The 27,047-nt window shown below is 37.3% G+C and overlaps 8 protein-coding genes across 8 annotated transcripts; 7 read left to right on the top strand and 1 right to left on the bottom strand.

Moving 5' to 3' along the window:
• Positions 1-1,023: 1,023 nt before the first annotated feature.
• On the top strand, positions 1,024-2,034 carry NHP6_2 (Non-histone chromosomal protein 6; the record flags this gene model as incomplete). The annotated part of the gene is made up of 1 exon (XM_064827392.1): positions 1,024-2,034. The coding sequence occupies one exon, from the start codon at positions 1,024-1,026 to the stop codon at positions 2,032-2,034; it is 1,011 nt and encodes a 336-aa protein (XP_064676654.1).
• A 473-nt stretch (positions 2,035-2,507) lies between these two features.
• Positions 2,508-4,097, top strand: ATC70_008137 (uncharacterized protein; the record flags this gene model as incomplete). The annotated part of the gene is made up of 1 exon (XM_064827391.1): positions 2,508-4,097. The coding sequence occupies one exon, from the start codon at positions 2,508-2,510 to the stop codon at positions 4,095-4,097; it is 1,590 nt and encodes a 529-aa protein (XP_064676653.1).
• A 966-nt stretch (positions 4,098-5,063) lies between these two features.
• On the top strand, positions 5,064-6,077 carry USB1 (poly(U)-specific 3'-to-5' RNA exonuclease; the record flags this gene model as incomplete). Its single annotated transcript, XM_064827390.1, has 1 exon — positions 5,064-6,077. The coding sequence occupies one exon, from the start codon at positions 5,064-5,066 to the stop codon at positions 6,075-6,077; it is 1,014 nt and encodes a 337-aa protein (XP_064676652.1).
• A 33-nt stretch (positions 6,078-6,110) lies between these two features.
• Positions 6,111-8,140, top strand: ATC70_008135 (uncharacterized protein; the record flags this gene model as incomplete). Its single annotated transcript, XM_064827389.1, has 3 exons — positions 6,111-6,113; positions 6,193-6,220; positions 6,273-8,140. The coding sequence occupies 3 exons, from the start codon at positions 6,111-6,113 to the stop codon at positions 8,138-8,140; spliced, it is 1,899 nt and encodes a 632-aa protein (XP_064676651.1).
• A 6,624-nt stretch (positions 8,141-14,764) lies between these two features.
• Positions 14,765-15,055, top strand: ATC70_008134 (J domain-containing protein; the record flags this gene model as incomplete). The annotated part of the gene is made up of 1 exon (XM_064827388.1): positions 14,765-15,055. One exon carries the CDS (start codon positions 14,765-14,767, stop codon positions 15,053-15,055), a length of 291 nt encoding a protein of 96 aa, XP_064676650.1.
• Positions 15,056-15,135: 80 nt separating this feature from the next.
• ATC70_008133 (Chitin synthase) lies at positions 15,136-17,481 on the top strand (the record flags this gene model as incomplete). Its single annotated transcript, XM_064827387.1, has 1 exon — positions 15,136-17,481. One exon carries the CDS (start codon positions 15,136-15,138, stop codon positions 17,479-17,481), a length of 2,346 nt encoding a protein of 781 aa, XP_064676649.1.
• Positions 17,482-17,521: 40 nt separating this feature from the next.
• Positions 17,522-19,782, top strand: ATC70_008132 (uncharacterized protein; the record flags this gene model as incomplete). The annotated part of the gene is made up of 2 exons (XM_064827386.1): positions 17,522-19,563; positions 19,665-19,782. 2 exons carry the CDS (start codon positions 17,522-17,524, stop codon positions 19,780-19,782), a joined length of 2,160 nt encoding a protein of 719 aa, XP_064676648.1.
• A 1,552-nt stretch (positions 19,783-21,334) lies between these two features.
• On the bottom strand, positions 21,335-23,011 carry ATC70_008131 (uncharacterized protein; the record flags this gene model as incomplete). The annotated part of the gene is made up of 3 exons (XM_064827385.1): positions 21,335-21,527; positions 21,591-22,508; positions 22,566-23,011. 3 exons carry the CDS (start codon positions 23,009-23,011, stop codon positions 21,335-21,337), a joined length of 1,557 nt encoding a protein of 518 aa, XP_064676647.1.
• Positions 23,012-27,047: the final 4,036 nt, after the last annotated feature.

Below are 27,047 nucleotides of genomic sequence, written 5' to 3'. Positions count from 1 at the left end.
CTAACCCTAACCCTAACCCTAACCCTAACCCTAACCCTAAACCCTAACCCTAACCCTAACCCTAACCCTAACCCTAACCCTAACCCTAACCCTAACCCTAACCCTAACCCTAACCCTAACCCTATCCCTAACCCTAACCCTAACACTAACACTAATGTTGATACCTCACACCAACACTAGTGCTTTAAAAAAATTGACCATGAAAGACCCCTCTTGGCCTCATGAAGAACAAATTTTTCACTTACATTACCCTTACTTACACTGTGGACATTCCTGGTTGTAAGATCCTGATCATGCTTTCTATTAAAAAAAAGAAAACTGTCAGAATAACTCCTGAAATCTGCTCATATTTTACCTTGTAATTACCTCGGACTTGTTCTGTGGGACAGCGGCTTCTCTTATGGGAAGGGTTATAAGTAGTAAAATATATAGAGTGTTTTCAAAATAAAAAATGTGGGCGATAAAAATCCCCAATTTTTTCCAGGGTATTTATATTTTTTCACCATTAGTCTCGGCACTTAACACCGAGTCTAAAAAAGGATCTCGGCACTTAACGCCGAATCTCGGCACATAAACGCCGAATCTCGGCACATAACGCCGAGTTTAAAGGGATCTCGGCACTTAACGCCGAGTCTAATCTTTCCTTAAATTTCCGGATCACGTCTTTCACCCGACTTATTCCGACTTTCGTGTGAAAAAATAATTTTTCAAAAAGATATATAAAGAGCTAGTATAATGCACCTGAAGAAGCTACATCTCTTGTAGCGAATAGATTCAATCTAAGTGTTTCTAGACTCTCTCCTTTGTTGCTTCTTTGGTTTTTGGATATATTTTCTATTATTATCTCTCTAACCCTAACCTCTCTCCAACAATCTGCTCTTTCTGGTCACCGCTCTCTCTTGCCGTCACCACTACAACTATATCTCTTTTGGATCTCTCTGTCTCGCTCGTCAAAACTTTTTTTCTCTCTCTCTCTCAAGTCAACCTCTTTTTTCTCCTGAACTGTCTTTTTTGGTATAACAAATGAACAATAATTCTGATAACTCATTGTATTCCAAGATTAATGAACAGGGCTTCCCGATTCTCATCCATCTGGATAATCTTCGCGTTGCCACTGAGGCTTTGATTTTCTTTCCTGCTGTTGCTTCTGTCTGGTCCTCGTTTCCCAAGTGGTGTCAAGAAGCAATCATGTACAGTATGAATGATGTCTTCAAGATCCATCATCATGCTCAAGTCGGTTTGGTCAAGGCTTTGGATAGTCTCAAGGCTCACCTGGTTAATGGTACCTTTCCACAAGTCGTTCTCGCTGCTGTTCCGGGAGTTAAGAATCTGCATATGGACAATTCCCTGTCTGATGCAGATAAATCGCTTTTTTCTTCTTCCATTGAAAATGCGGTACTTTCGGCTCGTTCTGCTATTCTTAAAACCCTTATAGAAAGCAAAGAACGTGCACTACAGGCTCATCAATTGCAAGCATCACCCGCTTTTGTCCTAGCACAATGCCGTGATAGAATTTTTGAGTCGATTTTGGCCATGGGTGGTTCGATTGAACATCTTACCGATACCCAGATTCATGATGTGGTTCGTTCCCTGTGTCATCTCAGACACAACATGAATAATGTGCTCGAAACCCAGGCTTGGGCTAGAGTACAGGCCGAACGTAAACAGCAAAAGGCCAAATCTGCCGCTGATACCGTTATGGAATCTTCCTCTGACCTCTCTTCTGCCCAGCTCACTGACTCCATCACCAAGTTGGTTAACAAGACTGTTCAGTCAAAAATCTCGGCTCTTGACAAGAAATTGTCAAAACTTACTGTCTCTGGTTCCTCTTCTCGTCCGTCTTCTCGTCGTCCTGCTGCTTCGTCTTCGTCAAGAAAGCAAGGCAACCCCAAGTCGTCCTCTTCTTCGGGAAAAGGCTCTCGACCTTTGTCCGGCCCCACCAAGGGTCGAATCCAGAAAGGGGCCCCCAACCCCAATCGTCGTCTTGCCCCCGGTCCCACCCCCTTCAAAGCTTTGAAGGGAAAAAGAGGTTAAACCCTCTTAGTGGGCGTCACTACTCTTGTGAACATGGTACGTATAGATCTCCTACTACTTGTAGACACTTTGATGTTCGTAGAGCACACACTTATCCTCCTTGGTTTTTTCATAGTGCTCGCCTCAAAGATCGTATCAACTTTGTCATAAAGCATTCGTCCCCTCTATGGGCGGATACTTATATTTTTAATAAAGCTGTTCACAATTATTCTTCTATAAATATTCCAACTTCTGTTAGAAAATATTTAGGATTTGGTACAAAGTTTGTTCCTAAACCCAAAGCAAATCCTCGCTTAATTTTACCAAGCGTAGAAGACTTTACAAGACGCATTCGTATTAAGGAAATTTTCAAAGATACTCGTGATAATCCTGACTTTGATATTAGATTCCATGTCAAAACCTCGACTTGGAAACCTAATCCTTCCTCAAATACCTTGATTGAAAAAGGGCTTAGACTTGTAAAAAGTAATGTCATGCCTCTTAATCATCCTACACATTATCAAGTTTATAATAATAGACTTAATGATATTGTACCCAAGTTCTTTAAGGATTTTATTAATAATCCTGATATACTCATTAAAGCTTCTGATAAAAATCTTGGACTTACTGTTCTCGACACTAGCTGGTATATTCAAGAAGGACTTCGACAATTAAATGACCCCCGCTTCTATAAGCAATTAGACAAAAATTTCTTTTCTCCTGAAAATTTTGATTCTAATATTCAGAACATTGTTAGTACTGCTAATAGTTTATTATCTTTACTATGTTCTCAATGGGGTACATCCATCTTTAATAAACAACATGAGAAATATCTTAGGCATCGACTCCTTAATGATAGAAAGTTACCTACCTTTCATCTGTTGCCAAAGATTCACAAGACACCTATGCAAGGTCGTCCTATTGTTCCTTCTCACAGTTGGGTCACGACTGGTTTCTCTACTTATATTGATACAGTCTTACAAAAAGTACTTCCACACTTGCCCTATATTATTAAAGATACTAAATCCCTTGTTAAATCACTTGATGGAATTTCTATTCCTCAAGACGAAAGACTTTTATGGCTAGTTACTGGTGATGTGTCTTCAATGTACACTAATCTACCTACTACCCCATATGCTTTCGATGTTATTGCTAAAACTGTTGACAAATATCTTCCTCTTTCTCCAAATGATACTACCCTTATCAGAGAAACACTCAAGTTTGTCATGAGCAATAACTATTTTACTTTTCAAGGAATACCATATCATCAGGTCTCAGGTATTGCTATGGGTACTGCATGCGCTCCTGCTTATGCAAATATCTTGATGCATCATTTCGAAGAACGTTTCTTTGAATTTAATCCTGATTTTACTCTGATCTTTTATGGTCGATATATCGATGATATCTTTTTCATGTTTAAAGGTTCTGAACAAGAACTTAAAACTTTCTTGACTACTTTTGATACCAAACGTGCTTTTAGTAATCAATTAAAGATATCTTGGGATTATTCAACTACCTCTGTTAGTTTTCTTGACCTTCAAATTCATGCAAAACATAATAAAGTTGAATTATCCACACATCAGAAAATGCTTAATAAATACTTGTACATTCCATTCTCTTCTTATCATCCCAAAGATAATAAAGTTGGTTTTATTAAAGCTGAACTGATCAGATATATTCGTAACAGCTCTTCCTATCGAAGTTTTGCTAACACTGCTAAACAATTTTTTACTCGTTTACGACTCCGTGGTTACCCGCCACGATTCTTAATCTGGGTCTTTAGCCAAGTGCGTTACGATGACAGACCGAAATATCTAGAAGATGCTCCTCTTAGTACAGATAATACTCTTGTTCCTTTTGTTACAATGTATAATCCTATTTGGGAGACTCCACATCTTCGTAAAGGACTTAGGGAATTTTTTACTTTAAATCCACACTACAGACCAGTAGTTGCTTTTAAAAGAAATAAAAACATAGCTGATTTATTAAATCGTGCCAATGTACGCAAGTTAACGGGAAAACAGTTCCATTCATTACAACAGGATGGACTTTGTTGGATTTCGTCTAAAAAACGTAAACCATAACCCTTACCCTATCCCTAACCCTAACCCTAACACTAACACTAATGTTGATACCTCACACCAACACTAGTGCTTTAAAAAATTTGACCATGAAAGACCCCTCTTGGCCTCATGAAGAACAAATTTTTCACTTACCTTACCCTTACTTACACTGTGGACATTCCTGGTTGTAAGATCCTGATCATGCTTTCTATTAAAAAAAAGAAAACTGTCAGAATAACTCCTGAAATCTGCTCATATTTTACCTTGTAATTACCTCGGACTTGTTCTGTGGGACAGCGGCTTCTCTTATGGGAAGGGTTATAAGTAGTAAAATATATAGAGTGTTTTCAAAATAAAAAATGTGGGCGATAAAAATCCCCAATTTTTTCCAGGGTATTTATATTTTTTTCACCATTAGTCTCGGCACTTAACACCGAGTCTAAAAAAGGATCTCGGCACTTAACGCCGAATCTAAAAAAGATCTCGGCACTTAACGCCGAATCTCGGCACATAAACGCCGAATCTCGGCACATAAACGCCGAATCTCGGCACATAACGCCGAGTCTAAAGGGATCTCGGCACTTAACGCCGAGTCTAATCTTCCCTTAAATTTCCGGATCACGTCTTTCACCCGACTTATTCCGACTTTCGTGTGAAAAAATAATTTTTCAAAAAGATATATAAAGAGCTAGTATAATGCACCTGAAGAAGCTACATCTCTTGTAGCGAATAGATTCAATCTAAGTGTTTCTAGACTCTCTCCTTTGTTGCTTCTTTGGTTTTTGGATATATTTTTTATTATTATCTCTCTAACCCTAACCTCACTCCAACAATCTGCTCTTTCTGGTCACCGCTCTCTCTTGCCGTCACCACTACAACTATATCTCTTTTGGATCTCTCTGTCTCGCTCGTCAAAACTTTTTTCTCTCTCTCTCTCTCTCAAGTCAACCTCTTTTTTCTCCTGAACTGTCTTTTTTGGTATAACAAATGAACAATAATTCTGATAACTCATTGTATTCCAAGATTAATGAACAGGGCTTCCCGATTCTCATCCATCTGGATAATCTTCGCGTTGCCACTGAGGCTTTGATTTTCTTTCCTGCTGTTGCTTCTGTCTGGTCCTCGTTTCCCAAGTGGTGTCAAGAAGCAATCATGTACAGTATGAATGATGTCTTCAAGATCCATCATCATGCTCAAGTCGGTTTGGTCAAGGCTTTGGATAGTCTCAAGGCTCACCTGGTTAATGGTACCTTTCCACAAGTCGTTCTCGCTGCTGTTCCGGGAGTTAAGAATCTGCATATGGACAATTCCCTGTCTGATGCAGATAAATCGCTTTTTTCTTCTTCCATTGAAAATGCGGTACTTTCGGCTCGTTCTGCTATTCTTAAAACCCTTATAGAAAGCAAAGAACGTGCACTACAGGCTCATCAATTGCAAGCATCACCCGCTTTTGTCCTAGCACAATGCCGTGATAGAATTTTTGAGTCGATTTTGGCCATGGGTGGTTCGATTGAACATCTTACCGATACCCAGATTCATGATGTGGTTCGTTCCCTGTGTCATCTCAGACACAACATGAATAATGTGCTCGAAACCCAGGCTTGGGCTAGAGTACAGGCCGAACGTAAACAGCAAAAGGCCAAATCCGCCGCCGATACCGTAATGGAATCCTCTTCTGACCTCTCTTCTGCCCAACTCACTGACTCCATCACCAAGTTGGTTAACAAGACTGTTCAGTCCAAGATCTCGGCTCTTGACAAGAAATTGTCAAAACTTACTGTCTCTGGTTCCTCTTCTCGTCCGTCTTCTCGTCGTCCTGCTGCTTCGTCTTCCTCAAGAAAGCAAGGCAACTCCAAGTCGTCCTCTTCTTCCTCGGGAAAAGGCTCTCGACCTTTGTCCGGCCCCACCAAGGGTCGAATCCAGAAAGGGGCCCCCAACCCCAATCGTCGTCTTGCCCCCGGTCCCACCCCCTTCAAAGCTTTGAAGGGAAAAAGAGGTTAAACCCTCTTAGTGGGCGTCACTACTCTTGTGAACATGGTACGTATAGATCTCCTACTACTTGTAGACACTTTGATGTTCGTAGAGCACACACTTATCCTCCTTGGTTTTTTCATAGTGCTCGCCTCAAAGATCGTATCAACTTTGTCATAAAGCATTCGTCCCCTCTATGGGCGGATACTTATATTTTTAATAAAGCTGTTCACAATTATTCTTCTATAAATATTCCAACTTCTGTTAGAAAATATTTAGGATTTGGTACAAAGTTTGTTCCTAAACCCAAAGCAAATCCTCGCTTAATTTTACCAAGCGTAGAAGACTTTACAAGACGCATTCGTATTAAGGAAATTTTCAAAGATACTCGTGATAATCCTGACTTTGATATTAGATTCCATGTCAAAACCTCGACTTGGAAACCTAATCCTTCCTCAAATACCTTGATTGAAAAAGGGCTTAGACTTGTAAAAAGTAATGTCATGCCTCTTAATCATCCTACACATTATCAAGTTTATAATAATAGACTTAATGATATTGTACCCAAGTTCTTTAAGGAATTTATTAATAATCCTGATATACTCATTAAAGCTTCGGACAAAAATCTTGGACTTACTGTTCTTGATACAAGCTGGTATATTCAAGAAGGACTTCGACAATTAAATGACCCCCGCTTCTATAAGCAATTAGACAAAAATTTCTTTTCTCCTGAAAATTTTGATTCTAATATTCAGAACATTGTTAGTACTGCTAATAGTTTATTATCTTTACTATGTTCTCAATGGGGTACATCCATCTTTAATAAACAACATGAGAAATATCTTAGGCATCGACTCCTTAATGATAGAAAGTTACCTACCTTTCATCTGTTGCCAAAGATTCACAAGACACCTATGCAAGGTCGTCCTATTGTTCCTTCTCATAGTTGGGTCACGACTGGTTTCTCTACTTATATTGATACAGTCTTACAAAAAGTACTTCCACACTTGCCCTATATTATTAAAGATACTAAATCCCTTGTTAAATCACTTGATGGAATTTCTATTCCTCAAGACGAAAGACTTTTATGGCTAGTTACTGGTGATGTGTCTTCAATGTACACTAATCTACCTACTACCCCATATGCTTTCGATGTTATTGCTAAAACTGTTGACAAATATCTTCCTCTTTCTCCAAATGATACTACCCTTATCAGAGAAACACTCAAGTTTGTCATGAGCAATAACTATTTTACTTTTCAAGGAATACCATATCATCAGGTCTCAGGTATTGCAATGGGTACTGCATGCGCTCCTGCTTATGCAAATATCTTGATGCATCATTTCGAAGAACGTTTCTTTGAATTTAATCCTGATTTTACTCTGATCTTTTATGGTCGATATATCGATGATATCTTTTTCATGTTTAAAGGTTCTGAACAAGAACTTAAAACTTTCTTGACTACTTTTGATACCAAACGTGCTTTTAGTAATCAATTAAAGATATCTTGGGATTATTCAACTACCTCTGTTAGTTTTCTTGACCTTCAAATTCATGCAAAACATAATAAAGTTGAATTATCCACACATCAGAAAATGCTTAATAAATACTTGTACATTCCATTCTCTTCTTATCATCCCAAAGATAATAAAGTTGGTTTTATTAAAGCTGAACTGATCAGATATATTCGTAACAGCTCTTCCTATCGAAGTTTTGCTAACACTGCTAAACAATTTTTTACTCGTTTACGACTCCGTGGTTACCCGCCACGATTCTTAATCTGGGTCTTTAGCCAAGTGCGTTACGATGACAGACCGAAATATCTAGAAGATGCTCCTCTTAGTACAGATAATACTCTTGTTCCTTTTGTTACAATGTATAATCCTATTTGGGAGACTCCACATCTTCGTAAAGGACTTAGGGAATTTTTTACTTTAAATCCACACTACAGACCAGTAGTTGCTTTTAAAAGAAATAAAAACATAGCTGATTTATTAAATCGTGCCAATGTACGCAAGTTAACGGGAAAACAGTTCCATTCATTACAACAGGATGGACTTTGTTGGATTTCGTCTAAAAAACGTAAACCATAACCCTTACCCTATCCCTAACCCTAACCCTAACACTAACACTAATGTTGATACCTCACACCAACACTAGTGCTTTGAAAAATTTGACCATGAAAGACCCCTCTTGGCCTCATGAAGAACAAATTTTTCACTTACCTTACCCTTACTTACACTGTGGACATTCCTGGTTGTAAGATCCTGATCATGCTTTCTATTAAAAAAAAGAAAACTGTCAGAATAACTCCTGAAATCTGCTCATATTTTACCTTGTAATTGCCTCGGACTTGTTCTGTGGGACAGCGGCTTCTCTTATGGGAAGGGTTATAAGTAGTAAAATATATAGAGTGTTTTCAAAATAAAAAATGTGGGCGATAAAAATCCCCAATTTTTTCCAGGGTATTTATATTTTTTCACCATTAGTCTCGGCACTTAACACCGAGTCTAAAAAAGGATCTCGGCACTTAACGCCGAATCTCGGCACATAAACGCCGAATCTCGGCACATAAACGCCGAATCTCGGCACATAACGCCGAGTCTAATCTTTCCTTAAATTTCCGGATCACGTCTTTCACCCGACTTATTCCGACTTTCGTGTGAAAAAATAATTTTTCAAAAAGATATATAAAGAGCTAGTATAATGCACCTGAAGAAGCTACATCTCTTGTAGCGAATAGATTCAATCTAAGTGTTTCTAGACTCTCTCCTTTGTTGCTTCTTTGGTTTTTGGATATATTTTTTATTATTATCTCTCTAACCCTAACCCTAACCCTAACCCTAATTCTAACCCTAATTCTAGTCCTAATCTTATGTCTAACACTAACATTAACTCTAACATTAACCTTTATTTAATCTTAATATTAACCCTAATCATATTCTTGTCCCTAAAATCCTAATCCTAATTATAATCTTATTTCTAATCATAAATAACCACAGAATATTATCCATATTCTTAAGCCCTTACTCTATCCCATTTCTTAATTCTAATCGTATTCTTAATTCTAATCTTAATCGTAATCTTAATGCTAAGCCTAAACCCTAATCGTAATCTTAATTCTAGTCATATCCCTAATATTAACCCTATATATGATCTTAATCCTAATCATATCCTTAACATTATTCCTAATATTAACACTAATCTTGTCCCCCTAATCCTTTCCGTGATCTTAACTGTATTATTAATCTTAATTAACCCTAAATATGATCTTATCCCTAATCATAGTATTAACCCTTGTCCTGACATTACCTTTAAGCCTAATTATAATCCTAATCTTAATAATATTTCTAAACTTAATTTTCTAATTTTAACCCTGATATTGATTGTAACATTTTTTTCATAATATTAACATTAACCGTAATATAAATTTAATACTTATACTAATTATAATATTAACTCTAATCATAACATTATTGTTGATCCAGAGCCTTATTATAATCATAATTCTAAACCCTATTTTTAATCATATAACTATAATATTGACCATAACCCTATCATTAATCCTAATTTGGTCCTATTATTATCCTTTCCCGCATCCTATTTTTAATCTTGTCCCTAATCATAATCATATTCCTATTTTTAATCTTAACTTTAATGTTAATGTTATTACTAATCCTATTATATATATATCATAACCCTAATCTTAACATGTACATATATTTAATTTTAATCATAATTCTAACCCTAATATAATCTGTTTCTTTTTTTTTCTTCTTCTTCTTCTTTGTCTCTTATTCGATTATTGTATATTATCTTATGTAATATGTGTTGTTTTATTCATTACTTTTGTATTATTTTATATATATGCTATACCTATTATTATCTATTATCCCTTATTTATATATTTTTATTATGTGTATTTATTCATTGTACCCTCGTGTTTGTGAAATGTTATTATGCATTTATGTGTTCTATTTGCTATACAAATATCATCCTGTTCGTTGTATAGTGGTAATTATTATTCTCTGCTATGGTAATGTATTCGCTCCGCTATGGTAATGAATTCGCTTTTTATTTTCTTTTATTTATTTTTATTTTATTTTTTTTTACTGTTCATATTCTCTCTTGTTTTTTTTTTCTTTATCTCTGTTACTATTTTTATTATTTCTTTCTACTTTGTCTATTTCTTTTCTCTACCCCTTTCCCCTTTTCTGTCTTTTTTTGCCTATTCTTCTCTCCTTTTCTGTGTATTTATTTTCGTAGTTTCTTCGTCCTTTCTCTTTCTATAATTTTTCCTATTCCATTTCCTCGTCTCTGTGTATGTTATCCCCTATTCCTTTTCTTTTTTTCTTGTTTGTTTTTCCCTTCTCTCTGTATATGCTTTCTCTCTTTCTGTTATTCTCTCTTTCCGTTCTCTCTTTCCCCCTTTGTCCGTGTTTTTGTCCACCTTTCTTTTTTTTTCATATATCTTTTCTCTGTTTATATTTGCGTTTTTGCTTCTCCGTTTTTTCTTTGTTTGCTTGTTCTCCCGGTCTCTTCCTGTGCTTTATCTTCATGTTTCCCTTTTCTGTTCTGCTTATATTCTTTATCCTCCTTCTCGAACCTTTTTCTTTTCGACTTTTTTTCTCTATTTATTTCTTTCTGTTTCTTTATCGCATTTTCTTTCCTTGACATTGTTTCTTTCGCCTTTCTTTTATCTTTGCCTATTTTCTTCTTTCATGTTTATTTTTTTTTGATTTACTTCTCCTTTCGCTTTCTTTACTTCATTTCTCTTTTTTTTTCAAAATTTATTCCTACTCTTTTCTTTGCTTCTTATTCTTTACATTACTTCCATTTCTTTCGTCTCTTTGCTTTCCTACCATCTCCTTTTATATGTCTTTTTTCTTTGTCTTATATATTACATTCTGTCTTTTCATGGGTTTCTTTGCTTCCCTTTATTGATTTTGCCTATTATTTGTATTTTTTTCCTTAACTGTCTCAATTTTTCTATCTGTTTTGTTTTATTTACTCTTTTGCATTCTTTTCTGTTTATTTTTTTGTAAATTTCTCTCTTTTTCTATGTATGTATCTTTTACCATTTTAATTCCTATTTTGTCGGGTCCTTGTTTATCCAGTATTCGTTCCCATACTTGTTGTTGCTTCTTCTCTTATTATCGCAGTCTCATCCTTTCCCTTCTTTGTTCTTTTCTTAGTATCACAACCTTTTCTTATTCTTTTCATTATTGCTTTGTTCTATTCTGTTTTGATTTTTTTTTTTAATTGTCACTATTCATTTTTTTATCACATTCCCTGTTTTATATATATTCTTTGTCTAATATTCCAATCTCTTCTTGTGGTGTTCTTACTTTTTGTCTAATCCCTCCTTTTTTTCCCTTTGTTCATTCTTTTGTCCTATTATATCAACGTTTGTTTTGTCGGGTATCATATTGAAAGCCGATGATAAGTTGTATCTTGTTCATCATTTTCCTCAATTGTTATTTTTCATTATTGTTGAGTGATGTTGATGACTTATTTAAGATTTACGACAACATATCAAGAAAGTGTAATGCTAATTAACCATTGACGCTTGATAGCATATTTATAAGTTGGCTGGTGCTCACTTGTTACTGTTAAAAACTTTCTATATTTTTTTTTAATAGTAAAACTGAAATTGATTATAACGGTTTAATGATATAATGATTTCAAACCATTTTTTTTACTAATTATTTCAGAGCACACTCTATGTAGCGGTATATATGAGACCGCTCAGTGAAGCAATCTCTGAAGAGATAATAACTGGATAACATTTTCTATAAGTTCGCATACGCGAACTGGGCTATCTTCGGCTATCTTAGGCTACTTTCCCCTATTTTTCAAACACCGAGATACTCGGTGTCTGGGAAATGTTATTAGGAATGATACCTCATGTATCGTGGTACCCAAGCACCGTGAGTCTTGCTTCTGATTGGCCATTCAAATGATACCTGTAATAATAGGATATCCTATTCTTAGGTATCACTTGCCCTTTGTTCTGATTGGCTTTTAGCATAATGCCCATGGTACCCATGGTACCTAAGGTACCATTTCTGGGCGACTTGTGTTGTGTGGCGTCCAGAAATGTTATTAGGAAAAAAAAAAGGGAGGCGGGGACACGTCAATTTAAGGTGAGATGTTAATCAGAAAGTATAAATAGATTGTAATTTATGGCTTATAAAAAAAATGTTGGATATCATAAAGACAAGAAAAGACATCATTAAAAAAGATAAAAGAAAGAATTAAAAATTTATTGAAGAAAAGAGTTATCCTATTTATACTAAAATCTGAATGCCAAAGTAGCATTTTATCTGCAAAGCACTTATCGCATCGGGTGAGCCCCAGCATCTAGATAACAGAGATGCACTTCAATTATCATTGCTTGTCCATGTTGTTGCACAACACAGATATATCTACCCATCAAGAATACCTTAATCTTTATAGAAACTTGTAGCCTTTCAAGCACAACATTTAGGGCTTTGTTTAAGTTGGGAAACTATTCTAGTTCACTTCGAACTGAAAAGCTCCGTTTTTTTTCTTTACCTTTGGCAGTCAAAAAATCACATTATTTCGATTTTTTTCCATGGTAAAAAGCAAAAATATCGCACATTTGGTAGATGCATCGATGCATGGTATCATGCGCTATAATAAACAGCAATGAAATACATTTATTATCTTCCCAATCCCATTGTTTTTAGTTAAGACCACTCTAATTATCGTGCAAAATTGCAGTCTATAATATTAAAATTCCGTTTATTTCAAGTCCCGACTAAATCGGTCCGCTAGGTGCCATTTTTTTAAAACGGATTTATGGCCTAATTTGATAGTAAACATGGCTCTTTATGATTTCATATTGTATTTAAGATGTTTGTGGAATTTGAGGCTTTACAGACTAAAATTCACGGAAAAAAAAGAATAAAAAAACAGTAATGTCAACTTGATAAAGGTATATTTTATTATCAAACTGACAGGTGTAAAGTAAACTGAAGTCTCTCTACTGGCCAGGTAGATGATCCTTCTTATATACTATAACAATGGATAAAAGTTCTATTAATTAGATTAACAAATAAGTCAACTCAGATCAACTAATGTCTAATCATGCTAAAAGACAACTCCAGCAAGCTAATCATGATTTATTAGCTTTGCTTGGATGAATAATTAGACTCTCATCCAAAGTACCCTGATCTATCCTTTCTATAAGGATAATTAATATCGATCTAGTAGCATGTATCCGATAGGTACAGTCTTCTTAGTCTATATTAATAGTACATATCTGAGTGTATATCGCTAAGCATACATCTTTAGCATGTATCTGGATATATGGCATGTCTATAGCATATCGTATGCATGTCTATAGCATGTCTCATATATAGTACAAGTCTGTAGTACATAAAGTATCTGTAGCTAGTATCACGGATATAAGCATGTGTCTTATAGCGTGGATCATGAAGTGCACATCTGAAGCAACAAGCTCATATTGCATTAATCTTGGTGCCTATCCAGATATGGTAAACATCCGTAGTCAATGTCGGAATACAAGTATAAGTCTATAGTGCCATCCATGTCCGTGGTGCCATCTATAGCCTATATCTTATATAGTATGAATCTTATAGTACTAGCGTATCTGAAGTCCATATCTTCTTATAGTATAAATCGATATCGTACATCTAATCCAGTGTACATACAGCTTATATCTAAATCTGGTAACTGGATGAACTGTCGGAATGCAGATCATAGTGGATGTATTCCACAATGTTAAAGTATCTTACCATAAAAGTTGCAAGTTAAAAATTGTATTTTTTTGTGGGAGTTACAGACCGTCAAATCTGAACAACCTTCCGTGCATTTTTGGTTCGTAAAACCTGAAATGTTACATCACTCAAGTTAATAATACCGTAGCTTCATCCTGCCGTTGATGCGTATTGAAATTCTTTATTTTTATCCATTCTAGCAACAGAGTACGGATCCAATATTTGACAGAATGTAATATTATTACTCAATTGTTAAGCACAAAAAATAAAAGGATTATTATTTGTAGCTTATAAAAAATGTTCGATATCATAAAAAACAAGAAAAGACTTATTTGAATAAGATCAGACACAAAAACTAAAGATTTATTGATGAAGACAAGAGTTACTCTATTTATACTAAGTTCTAAATGCTAAAGTAGCAATCTATCTTGTACAACGCTTATCACATCTAGTGAACCTCAGTATTTATGTTGAGTTTGTAGCGGTTGCGGATATTCAGTAACTCAGCAAGAGTCGGATCATGATTTACATTGTTTCTCACTGTCTACATTAGGACATTAGGTTCGACACAGAAGTGAATCATATAATCGATTATGATGGTCTCTGATAGTGAAGGATAATGATGGCTACAGATTGTATCATCATGGCTAATCGAACGAATCGGATCCTTCAATTGACTGATATTAGATAAACATGATACGATGTATTAACTCAGTTGAAACAACAAGATAGATTGATGATTCATCAGTAATGATCTCTTATAAATAGGATGTGTCTGAATCAGTTAATAAATCTTCAGTTTTCGTATCTGGTTACTTTTTATAGTCTTCCTTTTTTGAAATCTATCTTAATTTGTTAATACTGTATCTTTGAATACAACATTTTTTTTAACCGTGTAATCCGGATCACTATTGATTTTATACTACAACCGTTTACTCCATTTTATCTCAAATGTCTCAAGAACATACTACTGTTACTGTTAATTCTGCTGGCTCCTTGGAAAACGCAATTGCGGATTTGCGTGAAGAAGTTCGTGGTCTGGCTGTCGAAATTTCGAAGGCTGGCGGTCAGCCAGAAAAGGAGGTGGAACCCCTACGTCTTTTGCTGGGCAAAAGGGCTGCTGACTTGCAATCTCTGTTGGATCTGGATTGCCTCCTGGTTTTTCTTCGTTGCGCTCTGCTGCCAAGGCTGTCAACTCTCTTGTACCTGACGGTCTTCCCTTGTTCCAATGGACCGGCCTGATTAGGGATAGTAACAGGGAAAGTTTTCCGAATGTTGAAGCATGTATTCGTCGGTTTGAGGATATACTCATCTCTCATGAAATGAGCCTTGACACCGACTGGTCCCGCTTGTTGCCCCGTTACTTGGGTATTGACCTGCGTAACTGGCTGAATGAATTTGTCGAAGGACAAGGGGATGCGCAGATCTCTGGGTCCGCTGTGAAGAAGGCAATCATCTCTCGTTACGGTGTTCCTAGGGAGCAAAGTCGGTTTGCTCGGATCCGTGAATTCTTGGCTTACACGAAGCAAGACAGTGAGTCTGTTGACTCCTTCCTGGAACGGTTTAAGGATTTGAGAGCAAGATCCGAGGTGTCTGACAAGCATGTGGCTGCTCTGGTGTGCTTCGATGCGTTCCCGAATTTTGTTTCTCGCTTGCTTACTGTAGCAATGAGCCAAGCTTCCGAAACTTCGTTCTATGATATCGACTATATGTCTTCTGTGACCCGCCGTCTGGATGCGACTATTGAGAAGAAGGTCGGTAAGGGTGTTGATCGCTTGGGCTCTCGCAAGAGAGAAGCGGATGCTTCACACCTTCCAGTATCCAATGAGGCTAAGAAGTCAAGATGGTACGAGGAACCGAGTTCTTCTGGTGCTCGTGGGGCTTCTTCGCGTCGTTCTAATTCTGGTATCAGGAATTCTTGGGTCTCGAAGTTTGGCAAGACCATAGCTCAACATCGTGCGGAGCAATCGCGCAAGGAATGCAATGGACACTACGGAAAGGGTCATTCGTGTGCCAACGGTGGTACTTCTGGTCCTACGAAGACTGTTCGCATGATGACAAAGCGTCCAACAGTACAATCCACGATGGACAAGGCTTTAGCGTCTGAGGCTGGTGCTGCCGTACTTCGGGAAAAGAGCAGGGAGGTCAATGCCTGTTCCGCTGCGTCTGTCGTTGTTGCTCCTGTTCCTGTGCGGAATGAAGTTAGTCCTGGTTTGTCTTCTGTTCAGGAGACTGAGAACACTGAGGTTGACTCTGATGTGGAAATGTCGGAATCAGATGGTCATACTATCACCGATGCTGAGGACCTGTGTGGTCGAGCTCAGGCTTCGATTGTTGATGGTATGGACAGTGTTTATGTGTCTGATGTTGACTTGTTGCAGAATTTGTCTGCTCAAGAATGTAAGTTTGATGCTGTATTTAGTGCACCTCCTACATTGCGTTCCAATGCCATATGTGTTCCAATTGTGGTACAAAATGTCATTTGTTTCGGTATCGTAGACACTGGTGCGACTTTTAGTTGCATTACTGACGAGTTTTTCGATCATCTAGGAGGTCGTACTCATTCTGGTTTTGAAGCTGCTGCTGCTGACAGTATTGTACAGTTGGCACATGAAGCGACTACCGTTCCTCGTGTTGGTTCTGTGGTCTTGAATGTTACTTATAATAAAGTTGTTAGTTCACATTCATTTGAAGTTTTTACATTTTATTCAGAAGAAAATGTACATGTGTTATTGGGAATGGATGTTCTCTCTAAGATTGGTATTGGTATTAGTGGTTTAGTGAGTCAGCATGATTTTCAGACTGGTCCCAGAAAGCCAGATCCTGTTGACGACTCGATTGAACCTAATCACCATTCATTTGGTAGTGATAAGGAACGTGCTCCTTACGTTAGGCTATTGAATGAACTGTTATTGGACAATTCGCAAATTGACATGAGAAATACTCAGTGTAATTTGCCTGATTCTGTTATCAAGCTGGATACTAAGCCTGGCTGTGGTGCCTATCGTGCTCAATATCCACTTGCGGAGGCCTATAGGGATGCTGTTAATATACAGATCCAAGTGTGGCTTGATGAAGGCGTTATCGAACGATCGGCGAGTCATATCCGCTTCAATCATCCGTTGTTGGTGGTGAAGAAGAAAGATTCGAATGGCAATTATGACATGTCTAAGCCTCGTGTGGTGTTAGACGTCCGTAAGTTGAATTCGATTTTGGAGGTTGATGACAAACAACAGTTGCCGTTGATTTCATGTATTCATCAGAATATTGGGAATAAAACGATTCATACTTGTCTGGATATCCATGCTTGTTTTACCAGTTTTGGATTGGATCCCTCGCAAGCTCATAAGGTTTCGTTTACTTCGCCGTTTAGCAATACTCAGTACACCTTTCGGAAGGCTGCGTACGGTATTCGTCATGTTGGTTCAGTAGTTGTTCGTACATTGCAGAATCTGTTGTCAGATCTGAATACGTCCAATGCTGCTACTCCCAATTCTACCAAGGATGACCAGTCAGTGTTCTGCTACGTTGATGATATAATCTGTAGTACCTCGGGTAGCTTGGAAAATCACTTTAAACTTGTTGCTGAAGTGGTTCGTCGTTTGACAAAGGCTAATCTGGTTTTGAATCTAGAGAAGCATTTACCTTTTAGGATGGAGTGTAATTGATGGCAAGTTAGTCCCTGATGGAAGAAAACTTACCAATATCATGCAGTGGCTTCCTATTAAGACTGGTAGACAGCTTGCTTCGTTTCTGGGTCTGATGTCCTATTTCCGATCTTCTATTCCGATGTATTCTCGCTTAACGGGTGATCTCGACTCGTTGAAGCAGTGTAAAGATTTGTCGAAGGTCTGGACGGCAAGGTATGACAGAACTATTCCAAATTTGAGGTATGCACTTACCAATGCGTTGGTTATGTCCACCCCTGATTTCTCATGTCGATTTCATTTAGCTACTGATGCTAGTCTTACTGCAATTGGTGGTTTGTTGTACCAAGTAATTCAGAATGAAATTCGGTATATTGGTTTGGTATCGCGTAAACTCTCTCCTTCTGAACGCAATTACAGTACTACGAAACGTGAGCTTTTGGGAATTTGTTATTCATTAAAAAAGTTTCATCGGTTTCTGTATATGAGACGGTTTACCCTGCCCACGGACCACAAGAGTTTGATCTATTTGAATACGCAAGAGGTTCCTAATGCTTTGATGCTTGAGTGGTGGGAGAACATCTTTTCTTACACTTTTGATATTGTTCACTTACCTGGTGTTTTGAATGTTATTCCTGATGCTTTATCTCGGCTGTATGAAGATGACGATGCTTCCGCACGCCATCTTCTGGGGGGCAGGTACTATGCTGATGGAGGTGAAAGGTTGAAGCAGAAGAGAAAGATGGGTTCTAAGTTGAAATCTACCACACCAACTGTTCAAATGAAACGTATTCCTGCTCGAATTACTCGTGCTTTACGAAAGGATACTAGTATTGGTGATGATGGCCTGGTTGATGTGAAGCATTCTTCGATGAAAGCTAGCACCTCATCAGCTGCCTCGTCAAAGCAACAACAAGAGTTAATTTTACGTACTATGAAGTTTCGCGATTATGTTACCCCACCTGCTACTGAACGAGATAATATGATTACTTCTCAACATTTGGTCGGTCATTTCGGAATCAACCATGTTGAAACTGCTATTCATCATGAAGGATTCCATTGGACTAACATTCGTAAGGATATTGAACGTATCTTGGGGGATTGTATTGAATGTAACAAGTTCAACATTGCTCGAGAAGGTTATCATCCTTTCCGAAGTGCCAAAGCTGATCAACCTTTGGATCATTGGTGTATGGATCTTGGTGATATGGGTGTCACAAGTTCATTCGGTAGCAACTTCATATTCGTAATGACGGATATTTATAGTCGATTTACGGTCATTCGCTGCATTCCAGATAAGCATGCTACTACTATCGCTCGTGAATTACTTCAGGTTTTCTCTCTTTTCGATTGGCCAAAGATCTTGACATCTGATAGAGGAAAGGAATTCGTCAACGAGGTTGTAGAAGCTATGGTCGAGATCAGTGGTATTGACAGACGTCTCTCGTTAGCATGGAACCCGTTGGGTAACAGTGTTGCGGAGAGTTGGATTAAACTTGCAAAGTCGACAACAGTTAAGTTGCTTAAAGGAAAACGTGATCAGTGGGAATACTATATTCCTTGGGTTAATTATTGTCTGAATGTCAAGTATGCTAGATTGCACAAGTCTCGTCCTTGTACGATTTTGTTTAATCGCCAACCTAATGGTTTGACGGATTATTCAAAGGTAGACTTGACTCGTAGTTACGATGTAGTGGATCAGAAGAACATTGATGAGAAGTATAGCTTCGTTCAAAATGATCTTATTCCAGCTATCTCGAAACGTATTTTAGAGACTCAGAAGAAGGATCATGTCAGTTTTGCTAAGAAGCACAAGATCATCGAGAAGCCTTATCCCGTTGGGAGTAAGGTGATGGTAGTGAATGAGAATAAGAGCAACAAGTTGGATGTTCGATATGACGGTCCCTATTTGATCAACGGAATTACTAGCAAAGGCTCGTACGTTCTGATGGATCGTACAGGTAATCTCCTGAGTTATGATGTACCTACGCATAAATTAGTGTATAATGCTGCCGCTAATGCTACGCTAACTTCTAAAGAGGATTTCATTCGCGAACATCAAGAGGTTCAAGCGGTTATCAACCATAGAGGCTCACCGGGCAAGTATAAATACTTGGTGCAGTGGAAATGATTTGTGATGAACCTACTTGGGAACCTGTTGAACATTTCAACTCTACTGAATGTATTGAATTATATTGGGGTAGAAGGAATGGTGCAAAGGCTGTTGGCAAGCGCAAGATTGCTCCTGCAACAGTAAATCAGAATAAGGCTGCTACTCGTCCTCAGAAGAAACGTGGTAGACCAGCTAAGAATCGGTCTTAATGGCTGAATGGTATAATATCTGATCTAGTCTTTTTACCGTATTGTATATTTTTGTCCTTTCAGAGGTTCTTTAATGACGGACGCTGCCCATATCATTTTGATTGAATATTGTATATATATTGTATTTGTATGCTATCTAATATCGTTATTTATGTTGTGCTGTAATTAGAGATTATGGTATTGTTGTGCCAGAAGGGCTACAACTGTCTATAAAGATTAAGGTATTCTTGATGGGTAGATATGTCTGTATTGTGCAACAACATGGACAAGCTATGATAATTGAGGTGCATCTCAGCTACGTAAAAGCTGAGGTTCACCAGATGTGATAAGCGTTGTACAAGATAAATTGCTACTTTGGCATTCAGAACTTAGTATAAATAGAATAACTCTTGTCTTCATCAATAAATCTTTAGTTTTTGTGTCTGATCTTATTCAAATAAGTCTTTTCTTGTTTTTATGATATTGAACATTTTTTATAAGCTACAAATAATAATCCTTTTATTCTTTGTGCTTAACAGGTATGTAACAATAATATATCCTGATCCTGGTTGGGGGCTGTTGAGTCTGTAGCGGTTGCGGACATTCAGTAACTCAGCAAGAGTCGGATCATGATTTACATTGTTTCTCACTGTCTACATTAGGACATTAGGTTCGACACAGAAGTGGGTATTTTTGATCCCAAATACCACCCTTTACAGGCCGTTTTAGACATCCGGAATAACACCAATCGATTACTCTCGACTAGTAGTAACTATTCGATGCATTATCTCAAATTTTTTTGTCCAAAAAATAGAGTCGAAATTTCGAGATTTTAGATGAGTAATACCAAGGGAAAATCCATCGATTTTACTTGTTCGCATTTTTCACATCAAAAACGGCATTTTTGTATATGGTATTCCTAATATTAAACTACTTCTACAAGTCGTGTGCAGCGTACCAAATTGGTTTTAAAAGAGATGTGTATGCAAAAACTCGGCATTTTCTCCAAAAACACCTTTCCAAACTTCTGTAAAGTACGCATTACTTTTGGAAAAAAAAAGTGCAAAACAAATAGCACCATTCGATTCGCCTTTAAAAGCTTCACCTGACAGCATAAGAGAGTTGGTTTGGTAAATTAGGTTAACTGCGTGTAATTTACCAAAATAGGAGAAACGATGTCGATTTAAGTCGATTCAATCACGAATGTCGTTGCCGCTTCAACCTCAGAGCGGGGGGCTAAATCGCTTTGAGGTCGCTCAGTAGCGGATCAGCTGCAGGCTTCATAACTGCAGCAGCAGATGATGCAATATTCTATTACGCATGACAATAAATCTAAAACGATTTCGTCGAGACCTCAACTTGCTTCATAAAAGACAACCATTATATATTGCCAAAGATATGGATACGTTTTTTGCCATTACATACGATGAGCAATAAATGTCAATGATTCAGACTAGGAAATATATTTTGATTTATACATAGAAAGAATAGTACAACTATAAAGATAAAAATACAGTCGTAGCAACTCAACTAACAAATTGCTATACCTCAAAGATAAACAAATGGCAACTGTCTACTTGATCAGCTTCATTCTTTTGTCATTGATAGCTCGTAATTTCTGATATAAGAAATTCTTGTACAGTAATGTTAATTCATTGTTGGTGGCATCTCTCTCTTCATCGCCGTAAATGAATTGCAGCATCCATTTTTTGAATTGGCCAATATTTGTGCTTTGCTTGGTTGCTTCCAGTATTGCTGCATTATAACTAATATATATAGTCGTTGATTAGTATAATTTACTTTGAAAGAAGTTGTAGTTTATAAATTACTTTGGCTTTTGTGACAGACCCAGATCTTTCCAAACTTCCATCGTCTCAGCCATTTCTCTGCATTTCTGTACTTGGGAATGATTAATGACACCTCTTGAACCACAATACAGAATGTATGACGCCAAGCTGAAATAATCTACAACTCTGTTTGTGTTTTCGTGAAAAGTAAGAGGATGCTCGGTGTAAAATCCCTTTTTTACAAAGTTTTGAGATTTGAATGTCCAATTGTTGGTGCTGGCTGTATTGCGAAAACTTTGCAATAAACGAGCATCTCTCTCGCAAGGAACGGCGGTCTGCGGTGCGATAATTAGCCAGTGTGTTTGTTGCATGAGGGTGACTGGAGCGCTTGAACTTCCTAAGAAACACTCATGTTGATCGTTGTCAAATCTCCCGCAAACAGCACCGGTAATAAGCAATTCGTAATTCTTAAAATATATCTTCAACTCATACCAAGCGTTTTTATATGCTGTTTTTCTCTCAGTTTTAACTACTGGGCGCTTTTGATGGTGGTTGTTTATCAGCTGCACGTTGTTGATGCTGGTATCATCAACGGACTTGTCTTTGTAATAGACCTCTAGCTGTGTTACCAACACATAACATCCTTGATTTGAAACTAGAATGGACTCTACAAAGGCTGAACCTAACGACGATACATTATTCTCTAATGCCTTCCCAGTACACAAGTCCTCTAGACCAGTCATCATGGTACGGTATTCGTTTGAAATATCAAACTTTGATAAAGCACTTGGGATATAATCGTTGGGTGCTGCTATGATCACTCGTAGTCTTCTCTCGTACATTAGCAGGCTGGTTGTCAAAGGAGCCATAATCTCACTGACTGGTGAAACCTCTCTGGCACGACGGCCTAAGCCTTTGCCTCGACCACCATCTTCTTCCTCATTTCTTCTTTTTTTTGATCTAATTCAAAGAAAATTAACGAAGGATTTCAAAATGTATGCAATGTTTCTCACTTACTCGATTAATTCAACACTTTTGTTCTTTTTAAAATCAACTTCTATTCTGAGCTTCTTGAAATAATCTGGGTTGACAGTTATTTTATACGAGCGTCTTGTTTGATCAATGCAAGACAAAAATCGACCGCTGTTGAAGTTTTCCTGATCCAAAAGGGTAAGATCAAGGTGATTAACAAATCGAAATTGCGTCAGAACCTTATAAAGGTCATGAAAATAGACTGAAGGATTGGAAATCTGTAAATGTTCAACCTGATGCACGAGGAAGCTGCTTTGGCGCTGGTCGTTCAGGTCAACAGCTAGGTAAATATTGCTTCTGATCATTTTCACAATATCGTAAGACTTTTTGCTTGTCATTGCCAACTGAAATCTGTCTAGAAAATTCAAGAAGGAGCAAATTCGCTCCCAAATTTCTTCTGGGAAATTGATCAACAATGTCGTAGCAACCATGGTAATATACGAAATGAAGAAAGAGAGAGATTCACCATATGCTGGTATGGCAACCCATTATCAATTGACACTGTTGTTTACTTGCAATGAACTCTATTTCCAGCACAGAAGTTTTTATATGCTCGTGTCACCTTGTTTCGAAACATTTGCCCCCTATTTTCTTTTCAAAATACATGCCGTATTTGAGGTAAGAGAAGAAGCAATGCTGATGAATCAAGCAGCATCTACTAAATTTAATCTTATTTGTAGTCTTGCCTTGCCATCACGGGTAAGAACTGAACCAAATGATACTCTCATTGCCTTCAATTTGTAGAGAATTGCTTGGTTATGAGTCATTAGTTTCTGCCTTCGCACCCTTTTAGGGTGGCCAAAGTATACTACAGCATTGGCCACCCTTGATCTGCTGACAATGTGTTCTCACATCCTTTCCTTTCTTATCAATCTACAACTTGTTTTGATTACATTTGTTATGCCACCATTTGCTTATGATTTGAAAAAGAAGCGAGAGTATGTCAAGAGACGAGAGGAGAAATTGAAGGAGCAAACAGTGGCAGAAGAAGCAGCTAGATGTAGTGATTCACCTTACATACGTTTCAATCCGCATGATTGAAACATTAGCATCATTTATATATACATATATATATATATATATATAGTCTTCTTTTTGACAGGTATTGAACGGTAGCGATAATATCTGTCATTACAACTCCTTACACTAGATTTGCACTTTTTTTAAGAAAAATTATGCAGAACGGCAAACTCAAGAGATGGGCGTATTTAAGGTTTTGGGAGTTCGAAAAAAATGACCAAAAACAACTTAGGCCACCCTATTTGTGTACCGCGAGCTTCCATGCCTGAGTTGCCTCGGGAGAGTGGGGGGTGGTAGTGCTGCCAAGTGAACTTGTTCTGGAGATGCCATTTACAAGCGAATGTATAAATCACCTCACCGTGGTGAAAGCCACAATTATCACTTTTTGGGATTAGAGCGCTCTCACCTTCTCGAGGTTAATCCTGTCAGTATCAAATCATTCTATGATTTGAGAAGCTAAGAAGAGCAACGTTTGACTAGTCTCATTGATTATGACTGAAAGCATATTTAAATAAATGGTTTTGATATTATGAATGTTATTTGTCATTCAATCCTTGGTCAATTTTTTTCAATTGCACTACATTATTGTCGTCTAAAATTGCTGCAAAAATGGGCTACATTGATTTCAAAGATCAGAGTATGCATTTATATTGTAGTCATTTTTTAAGGGACTCTGCGCGAGTCCAGTTACTAAAGGAAAGAACAAATCTAAGAAATGCATAAACAAAAGTCGCACCTAATATGGTTGAGGTGTACAGGACGCTTAGTATGCTCAACAAGCCCAATGCCTCTCTGACAGCTGTCAGACCATGGAGCTATCCTTGCCACCTATATCTTCTCTTCCTCCAAAACTATAAAGCTTTTTGCAAATGATCGCTTCGGCATGGTTGATTTTGACATTGTTGACGCAGATATTTTTATTATAGTAGCTCTTTGATAACCAGTACAGAAGGATAATATTGGAAGATCACTGTGAGTTTTGTCGTCTTTTCTCATATTCATCAGTCTCTAATACTTTACGCTATTATATATTACTTTAGATATCAAACACGATCAAATACTGAATCAGTAGCGTCCAATATACTGACTGTTGCTGACGGACGTCGATAAAGCGACAAGCCTATAAAGTCAATCACATGCATTTGTTTATTTTGACAGGGAAAACATACCATGCTTTTTTTTTTACAAACATCATATGTGGCATAGCCTATGCTTGACAAATACGTACCTCCAACATAAAGACTCCTTTAAGCCGGAAGAAAATGCATACTACACACGTTGACAGAGAGCATGAAGGCAAATGAGACCTTATACAGTACAACAGCATCATGTATTGACAAAAAGTTGGGGGGGTGCCGACTATGCCGCTTTTTGAGTCATGGTGATGATGGAAAGTAGTTCAAAGAGGACACCAGTAAGGAGCTAGATCAAACGTGGCACCTGCACTGATCTCTTCTTGATAGGGTGGCTTTTGCTCGGATTTGCCTCTTCCTTCTCGTTTTGTAAAGACCGTTTCTTATATGAAACAGATCAGACAGATCCAGGAGGGGATAATATACTAGTTCCAGGGACCTAAAACAGTGTGAAACACATTTGGAGTATAAACATACTACAGCAAGTCTTTTTATATATAGACCTTAGCAAGAAAAGGTCATTGCGTGAGCCAAATGACACATTCAAGAATAAATACTCGACATGATTTCATGCATTTACCACTTGCCATTACAGATTTAGGTTACTAATGGGAGTGCACGAGCCTTTCAGTGCACAAGCAAAAAGAGCCAAGCAAATGGAATGATGTGAGCATATGAGCATAGCAAGTGCCTCATTTTTCCCTATAGAGATGCTTATCTACATATATATATATATAGCTCAGCAGCTAGCAAGCAAGTAAGCTACACTACGGCCCAACTGATGTTCTCATTTGAGAAGGTGTAGTTTTCCACATGAATAAAATGGTTTTAATAGCTAAACTATAATATTGTAGGCAACAGAGAGACTTTTATTATCTGTAAGATTCATAAAATTACTAAACGTATTATATATTGCACGAGAAAATGGCAATTTAAAATTACCTAATAACTACTTATTAAAATAAAAGAATATATTTCATTAAGATATTCGAGTAGTTTAGTGGGAAGAACGTCAGATCCACAACCGATAGGTTGTGGGTTCGACCCCGTTAGGAGCATTCTTTTTTTTCAAATTTCTGAAAATCGATGTGCTCATATAAGAATATGGATGTGCTCACATGGGAACATTTCGGATGTTCTCATAAGAACATCGGCCGACTTATAATAGATCTTTAGGAACGCCGATGTTCTCATATGAGAGCATTTTTCACATTTCGGGAACATCGATGTGCTCATTTGAGAACATCAAATAGATTCTCATATGAGCGCATCAATGTTCTCATGAGAACATCAGTTGGGCCGTAGTGCTACAGTAAAAAAAAATGCTGTTGAGTCTGTAGCGGTTGCGGACATTCAGTAACTCAGCAAGAGTCGGATCATGATTTACATTGTTTCTCACTGTCTACGTTAGGACATTATGTTCGACACAGAAGTGAATCATATAATCGATTATGATGGTCTCTGATAGTGAAGGATAATGATGGCTACAGATCGTATCATTATGGCTGGTCGAACGAATCGTATCCTTCAATTGACTGATATTAGATAAACATGATACGATGTACTGACTCAGTTGAAACAACAAGATAGATTGATGATTCATCAGTAATGATCTTGTTGTGCCAGAAGGGCTACAACTCTCTATAAAGATTAAGGTATTCTTGATGGGTAGATATGTCTGTGTTGTGCAACAACATGGACAAGCTATGATAATTGAGGTGCATCTCAGCTACGTAAAAGCTGAGGTTCACCAGATGTGATAAGCGTTGTACAAGATAAATTGCTACTTTGGCATTCAGAACTTAGTATAAATAGAATAACTCTTGTCTTCATCAATAAATCTTTAGTTTTTGTGTCTGATCTTATTCAAATAAGTCTTTTCTTGTTTTTATAATATCGAACATTTTTTATAAGCTACAAATAATAATCCTTTTATTCTTTGTGCTTAACATGTATCTTTGGATACAACATGATGTGTCATTTCTAAACCGGATCTCCAAATGCGTAGGAGCAATTAGTTAAAGCACAGATCACATCAAATCATTAACTTTGACATGAAACAGGATTCAGTTACGATCCGAATAATGGCATGTTCAGGATAATAGATTGGATCTATTATCCTATCACCCAAATCAACCCATCTAATACCTTATCCTCACATCAAATCCCTCAATTCGAATAGTATATAAACCCTCTTATTTCCAATGTAATAAACGATATTCTTTACCTGATTAATTTCATACTCTTTTTATAAATAATTTATTTCTGATAAATCACAACAATTTAGATAGCTGAGATGCACCTCAATTATCAT

Source organism: Mucor velutinosus (assembly GCF_035048745.1).
Source record: "Mucor velutinosus strain NIH1002 chromosome Unknown tig00001557, whole genome shotgun sequence".
Classification (NCBI taxonomy): domain Eukaryota; kingdom Fungi; phylum Mucoromycota; class Mucoromycetes; order Mucorales; family Mucoraceae; genus Mucor; species Mucor velutinosus.
This window is presented reverse-complemented; position numbering and strand designations above follow the sequence as displayed.